General features: G+C 36.8%; 1 protein-coding gene across 1 annotated transcript in view; it reads right to left on the bottom strand.

The window, feature by feature from the left end:
- LOC107565292 (E3 ubiquitin-protein ligase ZNRF2-like) overlaps positions 1-18492 on the bottom strand; it is a 59701-nt gene that overhangs the window by 31447 nt on the left and 9762 nt on the right. The window contains exon 2 of the mRNA XM_016250510.1: positions 399-494. Coding sequence (XP_016105996.1) covers positions 399-494 — 96 coding nt within the window. The remainder of the gene's footprint in view (positions 1-398; positions 495-18492) is intronic.

The following is an 18492-nucleotide window of genomic DNA, read 5'->3' as shown; positions in this document are numbered from 1 at the left end:
ATAAAGAGGTATAATATTTTTATTGTGCAGACCTACATCACCTAATATCAGACATGAGTTGCCTAATGTCTGCGAATCATCACAAGAATTACCTGACGTAACAAACACGGTAAACACATTAAAGTTGCTAGACACTCCATAAAACACAAGCTCAGCATTTTCACTGCACAAACACCAAAGCTTTGATTCAGGTGACTAAATAAAGCACTTCACTGCATGTTTCTGCTGGAAAATCCGATGTTTGAACATGAATGCAATGCAACAAATCAGCAAACCTGATTCTAAGAGGCATCTGCCTGGTCTTAACATGCCATGAGAAGAGATAATTACAGCATTGTGTATGCCTTTCTGTCTTTACAGGGCAACCGCAACACACAGAGGAAAACACAAACACTCACCGTTGTACGTCACTCGAGGTTTTGTCAAGCACATGACCAGATGAAGGTCCATTTCATCTGAAGAGATAAACTTGGAGCAGACGGGGCACTTGAAACCTGTGAAGACAAAATGAAGCAAAATTACATGAGTTCACATTGCGTTTAGGGTCTCTAGAAATCTTTCAAAGGCGTACAGTTTATGGCCACAACTTGAGCTCTTAATTATAAGAGAAAAAATAGAGAAAAAAGTTTGGGGGGGAAAAAAACAACAAAAAACTTGAGTTCATTATTAATGCACATGATATTAAAGAAAATAATACAATATGAAAACATCCTGCAAAGTTTTAAATCTGAAAGTGCACCGTGTATAAAATTGTCTCTCAAAAGAAAGAGGTGACTCTGAATCATTGAAACAAGTCTTTTTAAAACGAATCCCAAGCCGTTTCATGTTGACGTCAACATGAAACATTAGCATATTGCCCACCCACTTGTTGGTCTTTTCGCTTTGGTCTGAATGAAAATGCACATTCATTCTTTGCCACTAGGTGTCGCTTTTGGAGCGGTAAAATAGCGGTTTCCCCGGTAACGCTGTACACAAGCAGCACTGCGCTCAAAGGCTGCTTTATTCAGGCATTACAGGCGAGATCCAATCGGACCAATCACCGCAGATTAGCGTCACACAAAGGAGGGAGTCGTAAGTAAGGTAAAAATAAATGCATATTTTAAGATAACGAAAGTGTTTTTTGACCTTGCATGCATGTCAACCTGTTGTTGGGGACTCCCAAAACCAAAATATGAACCTTTCATAACCATAATAGGGGCACTTTAACATATACAGTGATGAAATGAGCGCTGCATGCACACACATCCATGTTATAATTCGGCATAAAAAGGACTCAAAAGCCTTGTTCTTTCCAGGAAACTGGCTGGAAAAACGACGCAATCTTCAACGTGTCCGGGTGTTTCTCTGGGACGGACACAGCAGGAGCGCGATAAAGAGCTTAAAAAAGACAACCAGCATCTGTGTGTGTGTGTGTGTGTGTTAATCCCTTAGGAGATGCAATCACACACACACACACAAGCTCGTTTCTGAAATGCATGTGAATCCCAGAAGAAATAGATGATCAGCTGAGCTCTAGACACAATGCAGAGGGTTTGTCTGGTCTAAACACAGCTGAACCCTGAACACACTCAATGATATGATTCACTGGCAGCGTCGTGTGACAGCATCGAGCCGTGAGCACCTCGTGACAAAATTTAGCAGTCGGCTGAATGCGACATGTGCTGCGTGCATAAACGTGCTATTGAGGAACAGGAGACGCTGGTGACATCTTTCACAGTCAAGACAAATATAAAGACTGCTAGACGAGGACCTTACAGGATTTGTAAGTTAATGCAATTTTTATAAAGCTGCTTTGAAACAATATCCAGTGCGAAAAGTGCTATATAAATAAAACTGGCAAAAGCAGAATATTATAGAATATCTGCTGTTTTACAAAGAATTACTTTAGCTTCATCTAGGCGACTTGAAACGTTGAATCTCTTACGCATAAAATATTTACTTTGTACCCCTTGAGATTTTAAGCTAATACTTTAACATTATTATTATTAAAATTAAATGTAATTTTTTTTAATGGAAATGAAACTGAAATCTTTTAATGAGATATTATTATTATTATTATTTAAATGTAAAAAGGCTGCAGGATTAATTGAAAAAACTATTTCAATAATGAGATAATAATTGCATTATTAAAAAAGCTTTCTTTCGATTTATTGTTCATATTAATTTAATTTTGATTAATGGTGCAGATTAGCTGTGTTGTTTTAAGTTTACGTTTAAATAAATACTACTACCAACAACAACAACAACCACCTCATTATTAAAATTTTTTTATTTTGATTAATTGTGATTGTTTTACATTTTCAATTATTATTAATAATAATAAATGTTTTGCAAATTAATTTTTTTTGTTTTTAAATCAACTCATGAACCCCCGTTTGGGAAACCCTGCATTAGCGGGTCACATACAGAACGTAAAAACTATGCAAAATGCATTTAATACAATGTATCTAGCCATATAATCACGCACAGTTACAGGTTATGCAACATGCAAGAGTGCGATCAAGTTATCAGTCACTCAAACAAACACACATTTGACTGACCTCATCCAATCTTTAAGATGAATCTGAATAATTCAGAATCATTACATTTACATGTTAACATAAATTCCATCCCTAAAGAACACCAAGAAGGCCTGAAATGCATATAGTTGAGGATTAGACTGATTTATCAGAATAATAGCTGGCTAAAGCAGAGTGAATCAATGATGTTCACCTGTGCCAGGTACACAAAACCTGCTTTAGACAGACAAAAGCGCAGCAGAAACTCGACACCTGCCCTCCTCTCTCATTACAGCCAGACCGCTGTTACAGACTCCAGAGACTGTACCACGGTCACTAAACACTGAGCATTATTTACTGTAAACGATTACCGCTGGAGGAGACCTGAGAGACTCTGGAGGAACAGAGCATTTACTCCTGCTGCTAAATCGCCCATCAAACCCACTGCCTGCATCTCATGATAACAATTACCATTAAAAACTCCAATAGAGAGGACTTAAAGCTTCAGGCCACAGGCCAAAACTAAGCTAAATAAAATCAAACTTCTGTTTATTTTGTTTGCACATGTTTTCATGCAAGAACAACTTTCTGCAACAATTTCTGTGCATACTGTCTCATATTGCTTTGGCACACTATGTCTCTTTGCTGATTGAATTATTGGGCAAATCAATTAATAAATTCAGACAGCATTTAAAAAGCAAAAAAGCACAGATCAGCATTTGTTCATTGGCATACCCTGATTTTGAACTCTGATTTTGAATTTGAGTTATGTAATGACAAATCCGAGAAAAAAAGTATATATATAAAATATATATATATATAAACTACTTAAATGGCAAAAACTTTAAAATTAAAACAGAATATATATATATAAAATATATTCAAAATATATAGTCTCTCAATGACACTAAAATAACACTGAACCTATAGGGCTCTCCAAACATTGATTATTAATATAATCTATATTACATTATATTTCATGAATTATGTGTAATAAATAAATGCATTAATTATTATATAATTATAAAAAGTATATTTTAAAAATATAATTGTAAAAATATTTATAATTTATTATTTAAATAATGTTTTGATGTTTAAATAATACATAATACATCACTAATATATTATACAAAATATTGCATTACATTACTGATAAATATATTTAAAATGAATGTAACATGGCCTATTTAATTAAAGGTGACATATCATGAAAATCGGACTTTTCCAGGTTTTAAGTGCTATAATCAGGTCCCGGTGCATCTACCAACCAAGGAAACGTGAAAAAGATTAACCCGGTAACTTTGTTTTGGTGAGCCTTTTTCTGCAAGCGTCTGAGAAAACGAGCGCGTCTGATTTGTTCTGAATGAAACATAAGAGTCTTAACAGAGATCTGATGACTGTATGTCCTGCTGGACGATCCCTCATTCAATGTCCGGTTTATAGTTCACCCAAAAATGAAATTTACTCACCCTAAGCCCATCCATGATGTAAGTGACTTTTTTTTTAAGTTGAACAGAAAAGAAGATTTTTAGCTGAAACTGTGATCATTGGTGATTCATAAAATGTAAGTCAATGGCTACCGGCACTCTGAGAGTCATATCAGGCACCACAAAATCCCCATGACTCCTGATGATATATTGAAGTCTTATGAAGCGAAACGATCGGTCTGTGCAAGAAACTGAACATTATTTACAGCATTACCAGGTGTATCAGGCATTATCAGCCTCAGATAAATGGTCCGGAGTTCACGAACGAATCATTTTTTTGAACCGGTTCTTTTTGGTGAACTAGATGAACCAAATCGGACTGAATCATCTGAAACAGTTCGCGGCTCAGGCAGCACAGATCTACTCAATCTAAACTCACTTTCAGACGCCTGACAGTCACTCAGACTGGAAATGAGTCGAAATACCGCCGTATATCTGATCCGGTGATGAATGAACTGATTCAGCACTTCAGTTTCTTCCAACAGTAACTGAACTGAAGAAACAGTTCGACTCGAACCGAAAACCGATGAGCCGCTGATCTGCGCATGTGTGAACCCAAACACTTGAATGAAGGGGCCAAATTAAAATTTTTATGGTTTTTCATTGTTTATGTGAAAAGATGAGCTGGAGAAGACTATCTTATTCACTTTATACGTTTTAGACACGTAATATGGAAGCAAAACTACAACACATCTTATAAAATTAAAGTCAGCAGGAGCGTTTAACTTTAAAAGTGCTTGCAGTCGCACCAGTCCATCTATATTTCTCATCTCCGCTTTATTGATCGGCTCTCCCTGCCAGACAAACCAGCTTCTGTAATGGTGAAATCAGGATATTTCAGAGCGTCTGAGCATCTGTCACAACGAGATCGATGCAGTTCACACATGCAGCTCGTGAACGCTCTCGCCAGGATTTAATGACTGCGTCTGCGGAGTAAAGCGAAGCGGCAGAGCTCCTCGCGCTCGCACTCCTGAGAAAGAACAGAAGCTGTTGATTTCTGCAGGAAACTACTGAGGAAATACAGATTTGAGGATAAAGACAATATTCTGTGGTGGAGATATTCAATCGGACAAGTGGCCTACAACACATACGCACACACTCTCTTTTGTAGCATTCAAAGAGATTCAAACAAGCTTTACTGACATGATGATAAACAAACTGTATTTTTAGGGGGGGGGGCAACAATAATAAGTCTTAGTTTAAAATTTATAAATCAACACTAGGGGTGCAACGATGCCATTTTTTCAGATCTGATCCGATCCCAAAAATTCGGAGTATCGGTCGATTCCGATCCCAGCGCAGTTTTTTTTTTTTCAATCAGTGTAGAATTTCTATACTTCTGTGGGTTGACCTGATCTTCACTCTTTTTTGTGTTAAACACAATCTACTAAATATAGACAACTTCATTTTAATGAAAAATAACAAATAAAAAAATATATATAATCAATCTATAACAAAAATACTATTGTAAACTAGGTTAGTGGATAATTTAGCAGCAAAAGTTATTCTAGAAAAATCACGAGTGCACAATTTTATCAAATCTAAACATTTAGAGAAATAACATTATTTAGTGGGGAACAAATAAAAGTGAATAATTGTAGGACTAAATCTGGTCAAATGTTACTCATTGCTCTTTGTATTGTTGTAAAACACATTAATAAAATAAAGTAAATGTATTTATAGATAAATATATCTATAAAATTAAAAGACATTTCTTTCAAATGTACGCATAGCACAGTAATAAAGGCAGCAGCATGTGATACAGGAGTCCGATCTATATGTTGCTGCCTCCATTACTGTGCTATACATTAGATTATTAATAGCCTTTCTTTTTCTGTCCTATCATAGGACAGAACAAGAAACTCTATAAATAATCTTTCATTGCGCAAAAGTATTATAACACGAAAAGCTCCAATACGGAGCGGCACAAAGCGCTTCTGTGCATCCAGTGCACAGAATGATGCGTTTGAAGCAACATGGAGTCACAGCACACATTTATAATGTTTTTGTGCCTTTCGTGGGGCTTAATAATAACACAATAGTATACGCACAATATCGGATTTGGATCGGTCTCGTCTGACCGATACCCGATCCGGCAGAAAACGTCAGTATCGGAGCCGATACCAATACGGAGTATCGGATCGATGCATCCCTAATTATCACACTAAGCCATATCACAATTTCGGTTTCATTTTGCTTAATCATGCAGCCAATAACAGCTGTATCAGTCAATAACTAGTTAACTATTCCTCGTATATACCCATGACCATAAAAATGTCATAAAAGTAGCTCATATGACTTCAGAAGATTTTGAATGCATCATAGGAACTATTTTTATGACACTTTTATGGTGCTTCTTAGAGCTTTACAGTAAAAATGCACTTTCGTCATACAGTTTGGAAGCAACACTAGGGTAAATAAGAGTCTGATAAATAACACAGAGAAAGAGGAAATGTATTTCTGTTTTGTTCTTCTTGAGGAATGAAATCAGGAACTGGGAACTTTCAGAGGAGCAGAGGCGTTTTTGCAGATTTTTAAATGCTGAAGTGTATATTTTCTGCTCATCAACACATGCAACTGCCAAAATAATGACTGATTTTGTCCAAAACATTCTCCATATCTGTGATTGGTTAGTCAAACAGATAGTCCCGCCCCCAAACTCACCCCATTGGCTGAGTCAATGTTGCAATACTATAGATAGATATAATAGATCAATGTTTTTGAAAGCATCAGAGTCAGAGTTTTTCATTCAAGAAGCCAAACAATCCGTCACTTACTTATAGTGAACATTAAATTAAGAAATAAGGTTTTAAAAAAGGAAATTATACATTTCAGCTCACAGCTGGATTTTCATGCAGTCAGTAAATACAATATACTACATATGCTGATTGATTCGTGATCTGAGACTAAAGCTGAACATCTCGGCAGCATCAGGTGTCTTGATTAAAGCTTTAAATCGCACATCTTCTGTGAAAGAGATCCATGTCTGCGGCAGCAGACGGTCTCACACTCTCCATGTGTGCGTTACTGACGTAACCGGGCTAAAATTAAACCGCTAAGACAATGACGAGCGCATAAGGCAGCAGAACGCTGGCTAGACAAAGACAACAATACCGCAGGGTTAGGTCTGCAATTTCCTGATCATGTATGTATGAGGAAGTGTAAAGAGAGCTGATCTGAGGACACGACTGGCATCTGCTCAAAAACACAAACCAGCTGATGAGGATGCAAAACTACTGCTTTCTATCTTTGCAATTTATCTTAAATGACAAATAAATCAATTTTATACAGTGGTGGAATAATTAGAACACTAGTATTTCCAGCAGCTAAAAATGGTTTTAAGTCAGTTATTTCTATCTTTTGCTGTAGTGTGTCAGTAGGAAATATCAGTTGACATTTCCAAACATTCATTTAGCCATGAATTGTAATAATCCAGTGAGACTTTTGACTTTTTAAATCCAGAAGAACTGTGACAACGTCTCCAAGATGCTTCAAGAAACCTACCTGCAAAGTTTTAGGCACTTGTGTAAAAAATGCTGTAAAATGAGGATGCTGTCAAAAATAATGTCATAAATAGATTTTCTTTATCAATTAAATTCTATTAACAAAGTTTTTAGCCTTAAGGCTTGTTCACACCGGGACGACTCTCACATGCGATTATTGCTGACGTTTAAAGCCTCGTGACTAAACAAAGGGCACTAATGTGAGTGTGCACACAGACGCGCAAAACGCGACCCGTAAAAGCGTAATTTTTGGTTTGGCGCGCTGCGTCAAAAACTGGCCGACAAATGAGATTGGCGATTTTGGTCACGTGCCTGGAGCTTCTGAAGTTACAGTAAAACACGACTTGGTGGCACTCAAGCACAAAACGGTCTTGCCGAGCACACATTGATGTCTAACGACGAAGAGGAAGTAAGAAGACCAAGAAGATGCATCGAGGCAAGATGAATGTAGAGCTGCTGGTCTCATTGGTGTCTGAACACAAAGGGCTTTATGACAAACGTGACAGCGACTACAAACATTTTGATAAGAGGGAGTTGTTATGGAGAGGAGTTGCAGATCAAATAGGATTCAAAGTGTACCGGGGTATTTCTGTTTTTCATTAAGCGCCATCTAATGTCAGGGAGTGAATTTGCACGTTCACTTGGCTCATCGCCAGCGAAAATCACTTGGGTATATGAACACAAAAGACGCGTCGAAAAACATCGGCGATAAACGCTCGATAATCGTCCCGGTGTGTACGAGGCTTGACGACACTGGAAGTGGTTTACTTTCTGGCAATGAAACGAAGTAAATAAATAATTAAATAAATTAGCACGATAATATAGTGTATTGGCGATCTCACAGGCTGACGATATGAAAATTGAGCATATCGCCCAACACGATTCCTCATGCAAGAAATTCAAGTCCATTCTTGCGATCTTTAAATTTCTTTAAAAAGTTTAATGAATGTATTTAATTAGACACCGTTTTGATAATAAAACTGAATTAACTGAACCATGCATTCAGAAGAATTAAAAGTGAAAACACAAAATTTGGGGAAATAAATTAAAAAAAAAAAAATGGATTTTTATATGGCCCCAATAAAATGAATACACAGCTGCTGATGACAGTACGCATGTTACATTTTGACAAAGAAACAAATGACAATTCGCCGTGAAGATGTTTTCATAACACAAACACACATGTGCAGGTTTTCTGAAAGGATTTAATCTGGATTGTGCTCTATAATCCCTCTGGAAACTGGATTTTAGCACAGAAACAGCCTCGTCTGCAATACCGTGTAATCAAATGGTTAATGCTGAGTTTAGAGACATTATCCACTTTCATGTGCAGAGAAAAAAAAAAAACTTGTGAAGTGTGAATTTCAGACACACAGAAAGACGTGGATGCATCGGCGGCACGTCTGAAGGTTAGTCCTTTTGATGGAGAGGCGGATTTGAGCGAGGGTCCCGAGGAGACATTTATAATTCATAAAGCTGTCAGCGCTGCCCAGCAGATGGTATAAAAAATACCAGTATAAAAAAGGTCAGCGCTGTCCTACTATAAATGATCGTAAGCATGCGACAATTTGACAAGGTGACAACGTCAGCTCATAGGGTCAGATAAAGACAAGGAAGGTGTTAGACTGACACACACACACACACGTAAAGGTTTCACACACTCAGATCAACACAGAACATCTACACAGTGTCCCAACTATACACAATATGACAAAGCAGAAAAAAAGATACATTACAGTAGCATTCAAAATTTTAGTTGGTGAGAGTTAAACAATTTTTTTTGAAGACTCTTCTGCTCACCAAGGCTGCATTTATTTGAATAAAATACTGTAAAAATTGTGAAATATTATTGCAATTTCAAACAGCTGTTTTATATGTGAATATCTGTTAAAGTGTCATTTATTTCTGTGATGCGCAGCTGTATTTTCAGCATCATTACTCCAGTCTTCAGTGTCACATGATCTTCAGAAATCATTCTAATATGCTGATTTGCTGCTCAAGAAACATTTCTGATTATTATCAATGTTGAAAACAGTTGTGCTGCACAATATTTTTGTGAAACCTGTGATACATTTTATTTTTCATGATTATTCTGCAGTTCTTTCCTGTTGTACCGAATATCTATACTTTTCAAATTATCATATCGAAGTTAGAAATTCAAATATTGTGACAATGTATTTTGTAGGGTGCAGCGACTAAAAAAAAATGTTGGGAAACACTGCTCTAGCCAACTGCGTAAACGCCCACCATTTAAAAAACATAGAACAAAAACAGAAAGCAGGAGAGTGTGTGATTAAGGCGCGTCTACAGGGTCAGATAGTTAGGCAAATTAATACTAAAGAAAAACTTGTTATATGAGATTACTTCTTGCTTCAGACAAGCACGTGCAGGTCGCGGTTTCTGTTTGCGTCATCACAACATTTCGGCCGTATTGTTTCGGTGATAAAAGTCTTTCGGCCGAAAACCGAAAATGCCCTTTTGGGCCATTTTCGGCCGAAAATTTTCGGTGGCCGAATATTCGGTGCATCCCTAATTACTTCGGCTTGGAAATGACAGACACCAAACTAAAAGGGTAACGTTAATTTGCAAGAGCTGTGTCACAACACATATCAAGAGCTCCCTTATCGGTTCTGCTTTCAGTACTGGAGAATAAAAGATACATTGGTAGATTTTTTTATAAATACATGAACGTTATCTTGCACATTTTATCTCCCCAACAGATTCTAATTTGAAAGAAGTTTATGATGCATGTTTGCTATTCCCAATTCAGAAGAGCGCACACACAGCCTGTGTCTCTGAATGCTTCTCATACTCGCTCCTCTCTGCCGCGTCTCACGGAGGAGCCGTTTACACTTGCCGCACAAACGCAGCCCGTTTCGTAATACTCGTTTATACTCGCGCCCAGCAAGCCTCTACGAGCGCATCTGGCAGTATGGATGAGGCTTGACGCACGCGCGCAACCCTGTGTCAACTCGCGCATGGCTCCACGTTTAAAACAAATATAAATTCAGTCTAACTGCTTTGCTAATTTCACTTGGATGAAATGAAACATTCAGCACATTTTCCACTTGTTCTTAAAATCCCAAATACCTAAAAATGAATAAATCAACCTAATACTTTAATAACTGACTGTAATACAGTTCTTTATTTACACAAAATAAACTAATCTTTCCTGTGAAATTCAGTAACTAAGTAAATTCTGTAAAAGTAGTTATACCATTATAATATTCCCTGCTGAAAAAAAAACAATAGAACCCCTCCCAACACACAATAGAAAACGTAATGGATTTAAGGGTAATAATGGGAATTGTATTGGTTTTAATGTAAACTATAATGGTGTCTACTGGTATCTGATGGATTCTATGGTGGGATGTAATCTGGCAGATGAGAAACAATGGAACAACAGTAATTCCTATTGGAATAATGCCCTAAACACACTACAAAAAGGAATTTTGTAATTGTTTTAATGGAAACCATAAGAATTTCTGTGATGGTTTCTATTATGTTTGGGGTTTTTTTCAGCAGGGTAAGGATAACTATACCCATACTGTGCTGCACACTATTGACAATATTAAGCTGAAGCAATATCTGTCCCAAAAAAAAAAATCACAATTAGACATTTTCCCCAAATCACACAGGCCTAATAAATACATACTTTGTATTCTCTGAATATAGAAATGGAAACACTGAGGAGGAGATAATAACAGCTATTCAAATTGCATGATGGACAGCAGGTTAGTTATCCGCAGTTCCTGTTTATAACTTAGACAGGAAGACATCTGACCAGAAGCACATAAAACCCATCAACTGCAGTTTTAGCAACATTTAGAGCCGTTCATTCTGAAATCAGACAGAAATCAGTTCAGGCAGAACACATTTATTTGAGCATTTCAGCTACATTTATGTTTTCAATCTCAAACAAATGAACTAACTTGATCAGCGATGAACCCAATTTTTAAAAACCACTAGCACTTTACCTGAGTTTAAGGATCTCGTGAGTGCAAATGCAGATTCGATGGTGATTATTCAGCAATCAGGAGGCGCTCGAGTGCAGCAAACCTGCCATAAAACCAAACCAGTGGGAAACAGCGAATCGACTGACGATGCCATCTAATGTGCCATATGCAGTCAGCGAGGGAGACGCGACTCTTACCTCTTCTAAGTGCTCAATTAACTAGACGACATGAGCCTGTCTGCACGCTGCACATCTTAAGGCACAATTTGCATTCAGAACATTGTTTGCTTCACTAATGCAGCCAAAACGTCACTCTTACTTCATCTGTCAGGTACAAATGCAACCCATGGGGTGCAATTTGGCTAAAATCAAGTTAACAGTAGAAAGCATGAATCAAAACCTCATCAAGAACTGCTCTCAAGAGAGACGACATGCATAATGCACAGAGCATGCAAATTTATTGCATGCACAGAATACCTGGACGACCTACTAAATTTGCTGAAATAAGCTAAACTGAATTTTTTTAACATCCCATTTGTTATTGGAGCGTGCATAGTTAATTTTGCATCATTACGGCACACAAAAAATACTCCGAGCAATAATATTCTGTACTTCTGTATAGATCAAATGGTGCATGCAATGATTCACTAAATTGATTCTCACCATTGATTCCCACGAAATGCATGAAGTGATAAAATGCAAACTTTGAATGCAATGCAAGTTGCTCTGGATAAAAGCATCTGCTTAATGCATAAGTGCAAACATAAATAATTTAAAGCTTGTATTTGTGTATAAGACATTTTAATGGAATACTGCTTGCAGAGATAATCACACGACTTAAAGAGTGTAATAAGATTACATTCCTGCCTTTATGATGCTGAGATGATCCAACCACTCATGCATTCATGACTGACAGTCATGCTCAATAGCGTTCATCTAACCATATGACTATGAGGTTGGGCTGCACGATTAATCGAATGCGATTGTCATGCGCATTTTGTGAAACTCGGTTCTGTAATCAGCAGGAAATCATCATCACGTGCTTTCAGATGGAGCAGAATTTACTATAGTTCACTGACAAAAAAAATCACAGACAATTTTATTGCGCGATTCAGAAATCAAAGAAATTGTTCACGATAATGACAGCTGTTTGCGTAGCTTCTCAGTGAACTACGGCTCTGTGAAGTAAATGCTGCTCCATCTGAAAGCACGTGAAAAAAAACACATTTAATAACACTTTTACTCCAAACTCACTTCATAACGTCAGCCGAGTGTTTGAAATAAATCCTTCTGTGAGATGTGGCTTCTGACACAGAATAAGGCACGCAACATATTTCATAGTATTTAAGCAGTGATAAAGGCATTGCATTATAAATATACTTTATTTTAATTAATTAAAATAAAAACTCAAATAAACCGTATATTGCCGTAGTCGTGTGTTTATTAGTCACGTTGAATCAATGAAAGCAGTTGAATCTTCTGTTTATTCAGCTGCAGCGATAGGCATTTTCTGAGTTTCTTCTGCGAGGCGTATTTGGAGTTTCAGCTCGAGAGCGCCCTCTGGCCTTCAGATGGAGATTTACTGCTGATCACAGAACTATGCTTCACTGAAAGATGCACGCATGACAATCGCAGCTTCTGTCGAATCGCGATCTCGATTTATCATGCAGCCCTACTATGAGGATTTCAACACTGTAAAGACCTGTGGAGGAACAAATCAAACGATCTTTATAAGAAAAATAGACTGTGCAAGAACACGATGTGGTGCGTTACAAAACGAGATATGGTCATATAAAAATGAAATGTCACAACAGATCACGTGTAGCTCTTCCTGTAAATGACAAGTCTATTTAAAGCTGCAAGTCTTTGCCAGCATTTTCATTTCTGAAAATCGACTTTTGCTATGAAGTTCAGTTCCCTATGAGTAGAGTGATTACAGGAAGAGTTCACCAAAAATTTGTTTCTACATCAGATTTGTGGAAATGTAGCATTGCATCACTTGCTCAGCAATGGATGCTCTGCAGTTAGGAGAAGACAAAAGCTGAAGCAAACCCATCAAGACGTTTTTTAACTAAAATACGAGTCCATAATCCAAAATAACGCTTCCTTCAGTGAAAAAGTGTTCTGGTGTGAATCAGGAGAGAAATCTGCACAGATCAAGCAGTGTTTAAACAGCTCTAAACACATATGTGGCTGGATTTTCATGTGAGAGACAACAGGAGATGGACTTTTTCATATATATATATATTTTTTTTTTATTATTAAAAATAACCCAATAAAATTACCCATCAGGCTGAACCCAGCATTTGGGTAAAAAAAAAAAAAAAAAACAGCATTTTTTTAGTGTACACATTTCTACAAATCTGATGAAGAAACAAACTCATCTACATTTTGGACGATCTGAGGATGAGCACATTTACAGCAAATTTTCATTTTTGGGTGAACCATTCCTTTAAATGCATAAAGGATCTGAGTGGCATTTGCAAATACAAACAAAAATAAAAAAAATAAAAAAAAATAAAAAAAAAAGACATTTAACGTGGTTTTCCAGGTATGGGAGTTCAGATCAGAGGAAGATGGGAATCCTTTCTTTGCCACACCTTGAAATCATGAGTATACAGTAAACACACACAAAAACGTCTTTGTTTCAGGAAATCGAACTCAGTTCAAATGCATGATTTCGATTTTTTAACTCACTATTACCACCTTTGCACCAACACTATGCCAGTGCTTAATCTGGAACCGATCCGCTGTAGAAAAGGTGAAACTAATTATAATCAACCAATCTCATGCACAGATACTCCAGCTACTTTATTTGCCTGTCTATAAAAAGAAACCGTTACTGATTTTCACTAGTGACTAATTGTTTATAAAAATGTCAACGTCCAGAGGACATAGAAACATTGTGAAGCCTCATATATCCATAGCAGAAAAACATACAGCTACATTCCCATGACCGTCTCCTCTTGAGAATAAACAGATCCATACTGTCTGTTCTGCATCTGATTATGATGCATCCTCTTCCTGTTTATGCCCAGAGGGAACCGGCTGTTCGTTTGTCCCTTCTGTCATACAAGTCTCTCGATATTGAACCATCCAGGATGGTTCAACTCCACAACTACGATTTTCTGCAGGAACACTTAACGTGTAATTTAATAAAGAAGATTTGAAAAATGACACGAGGGTGAATAAATAATGGCAGTTATTATTTTTGGAAAAATCAATCCTTTAATCCTAGTCAGACTTAAACCTCAGGCTCAGAGCTCTACAAATGCTGACAAGCAATATTAGGCTAGAGAAAGCATGGCTCATTGACTTTTCCTCGAGCATACCCGAGTCGTGATGCTTCGCATTTTCAGCCTGGCTGCCCTGTATAAAGCATCTAATATATGACTCCATTTGTACAAGAGTCTCAAAAGAACTTTATCTGTGAGCAGTTCCTTCAAAACTTTAAACTCTGCAAATGCCTTCAGGAGAGCGTGGACTCAATCAAGCCTCCGCAAGAGATGCAAAGCGATCAGCACAGGTTAAAACAAGCCTGCGACGAGACCCAAAGTACAGCACAAATACGAAGCAGTGGTAGAGCTGGGTGATAAACCTTGTGACTGAATTAGATTTGCATCCCAGCATTTATATATTTGCTCAAATTCAAAATGGCATTCATATAAACTAATGTTTATTTAAAGAAAAAAAATCCAAAGACATGTCAAATACACACGATTAAAATGTTGTACTGTGATACAGTAGAGCTGGTCTGTTGGTTAGACTTCAAAAACTGTCAATAACATGCTTAGGTCATATTTCACCACAAAATCAAAAGAAAACAATAAGAAATTATATTTTACACACAAAAAATATAAATTATAATAAAACAAAGAGTTAAAAAACATTTCCTCAATTTATCAGTTGCATTTGCCTTTATGTGCTCGGCAGATGCATAGCATTAAAAGGTATAGGATACATTTTATAAACAAAAATTGATTCGCATTTGCAAAATATTTGTACAGCATGGTAGATTATTGTTCTACTGCCTTTAATTTTTATTTTTTTTTAATTGGACTAACATCGTAACTGACTGCATGAATGCAATTAAATCTGTTCTGTATCAATACTAAGAATAACAAAAAGAATTACAATAAAAAAATGAGAAAAACAAAAATTCCCAAAATGCACTGTCAAGAGTAAAACATCCAGATACATTACAGTAATCAAGTCAAGTCAAATTTATTTACAGAGCAGTTTATTTTCACAGCAGCTTTACAGAAAATCATAATGTTAATGTTTACAATATCTTAATATCTTCATGCCTTACAGTCAGTCGCATTTTTCCGATTACAGCTGGATGATAATATAGTATATATCACTTTACATGAGTGTACTGGAAATACAAGTTGCAGAAGTATGCAAATAAAGATGGGAAAACCAACTTGATATAAAGAGCCAGGTAATAATAATATGGTTTACATTTTGCAATGAAAATGAAATCAGGTTGAGATTGGCTATATAGCATATACTGCATCTCTTTGCAAATACATTTGGATAACAATATATATCCCTATCTGTCTGATTTAAGGCGGTCTGTTAGAGACGCAGTGAAAAAAGTCTGACAGGATTGATGTCCATGTCAAACGCTCAGGACACAGCAGCACGGTGGGACATTGACTATTGATTCAGGATCGGCCAGCGGTGTTTGCGCATGCACGTGGACTTCATAAAACATCTCATCCGTGTGACATCTTCCCCACGACCCGGTCAAAACGAATCTACAGCGTGGGAAATGAACCATGACCTGCTGACTCAGAAACATCACTCACTGGCTGCTGAGAAGGACGGGTTAGAATAATGGTTTACAAAGTGACGGAAGACGGTAGAAATGAGTTAAACGGAGATTGTGCTACACTGCTTATACAGCATTAGATACATTTTGCACATTAGGCATATTCAGCATGCAGACAAATAGGTTGAAAATCTATTCACAGTGCTGCTTAACGTAGGTGTTCAAATCAATGTGTTTAAGTGACAGTGCACTTAAAAAAATTAAATTCTGTCATAATTAACTCACTCTCGTGTCAAACTCGTATCACTTTCTTTTCCTTCTATGTTTTCTTCCAAACTGGTATGACTTTCTATGATATTTTGAAAAATGTTCGGATCCAACCACACAGAAACCCATTCAATTTTATGGAAGCTTGTTTCTACCAAAGGATAAATAACAAATACATACATAAATAAATAAATGTAACCAACTTTTTCAGACAATCCAGACGTTTTTGTCTGAGAAAGAATTGCAAAAATCAGAAATGCAAGATATAAACTTGCGATTCTGAGGGAAAAACGTCAAAATTGTGAGATATAAAGAAAAGTCAGAATTGTGAATATGAACTTGCAATATTTTCTTTGTTTTTTATTCTGTGGCGGAAACGAAAAAATTAATTGTGAGATATAAACTTGAAAAAGTCTATATCGTGAATTCTACCATGGAGTATTAATATTTCTGTCAATTTCTTTAAGTTAGACCAAACTTTAATTTTGCCGGGTTGTAGTGAAGATCTTTAACTTTGTGTTTTAATAAATTTTACAATAATAATAAATTGTATAGGAAAAAGACTTGCAAGAAAAAAAAAGTCAGATTTCTGAATATCTTGCAATCTACTTTTTTTCTCATAATTGCTAGGGAAAAAAAGAGAAAATATAAATTCCCAAAAACCCAAAAATATAAATTCTGTCATAATTAACTCACCCTCATGTCGTTCCAAATCCATACGCCTTTCTTTATCCTCTACTTTCTTACAAACACTTACAACTTTCTTTCTGTAATATTCTGAAAAATGTTGGGGTCCAAGCAACATTGGACCCCACTGACTTTTATGGAAGTATGCTTTTGCTACGGGATAAAAATAAAAATACATTTAAACAAATAACATCATTGCAACTTTTTTCTCAATTCTGAGAAAGAAGAATTGCGAAAATCAGAATTGCGAGATATAAACTTGCAATTCTGGGGAAAAAAGTCAGAAATATGAAACGTTAACTCAATTGCAAGATACAGACTTGCAATACTGAGAAGAAAAGTCAGAATTGTGAGATATGAACTAAATTAATTTTCAAATTTTTCATTGTGTGGCGGAAAACAAAAACTGAATTGCGAGAGATCATGCAGAATTTTGAGTTAAAAAGCCAGTTTTTACTCTGTGGTAGAAAAAGAATATTTTTCAAAATGGCATGAGGGTGAGTAAATCATGACAGAAATGTAAAGTATCCCTTTAACCGTTGCAGAAGGCCTTAGGCATGGAGCGTGTGTGTGCATGTGAGAGATATCATGCAAGAGGTGCAGAGATGGCTGGAGATGGAAAGCTCTTGGAGCAGTGGGTGAAACGGAGCCAGTGCTGAGAGTAATGCAGAGGAAAGGGAGGCGCTTGATCCATTAAGAGTGGAGTTTGAACTGCTGCGGCAGCACACTGGGACAGAGCGGCCGGCTCAACTACTGACCCGTTCCCAAACCCAGTCCAAGTTCAAGCCATTTCCCTAATGTCAGCCGATTCCCTCTGAGAATATTTATTTTGCTCTTTGCACTAGTTATCTGGTGTTATTCAATACATGAATCTCTGAAAAAGTTTTAAATCAGTTCGCTGGAACAATCTGAACTGATTCACAGAAAAGTTTTTTACTTTTAGGGCTGAGACGGTCGCCGTGACAACCGCTACTGCCACCGGCAATAGTGCACGTGACGTCACGCACTCTATAACAAGCATAATACAAATTTTATTTAGACTATAAGTCTATGGTAGCATAATTCACAAACTACCTCAAACGCCATTCACAGCGTTTCCTTTAGATTGGCAGGTTTGAGCGCAGGAAAATACAGTTTATTCTGCATTCGGCAAATTAATTTTGTGTTGGTCGATGGACTTTGTTGGGAAACCAAATACTACATTGCCGATCTGTGTCAGTACCTCATAAACCGGACGAGGCAGTTTACTGTCGGGGATTTGTCATGTCGTGTCACGCCGCATCCAGTGTAGCATTCACTGATTATAATGAGTTCTATA

The sequence above is a fragment of the Sinocyclocheilus grahami genome, unplaced genomic scaffold (assembly GCF_001515645.1).
Source record: "Sinocyclocheilus grahami isolate Dianchi unplaced genomic scaffold, SAMN03320097.WGS_v1.1 scaffold992.1, whole genome shotgun sequence".
Classification (NCBI taxonomy): Eukaryota; Metazoa; Chordata; class Actinopteri; order Cypriniformes; family Cyprinidae; genus Sinocyclocheilus; species Sinocyclocheilus grahami.
Note: the sequence above shows the minus strand (reverse complement) of the source record. Positions and strands in the feature narration are given on the sequence as shown.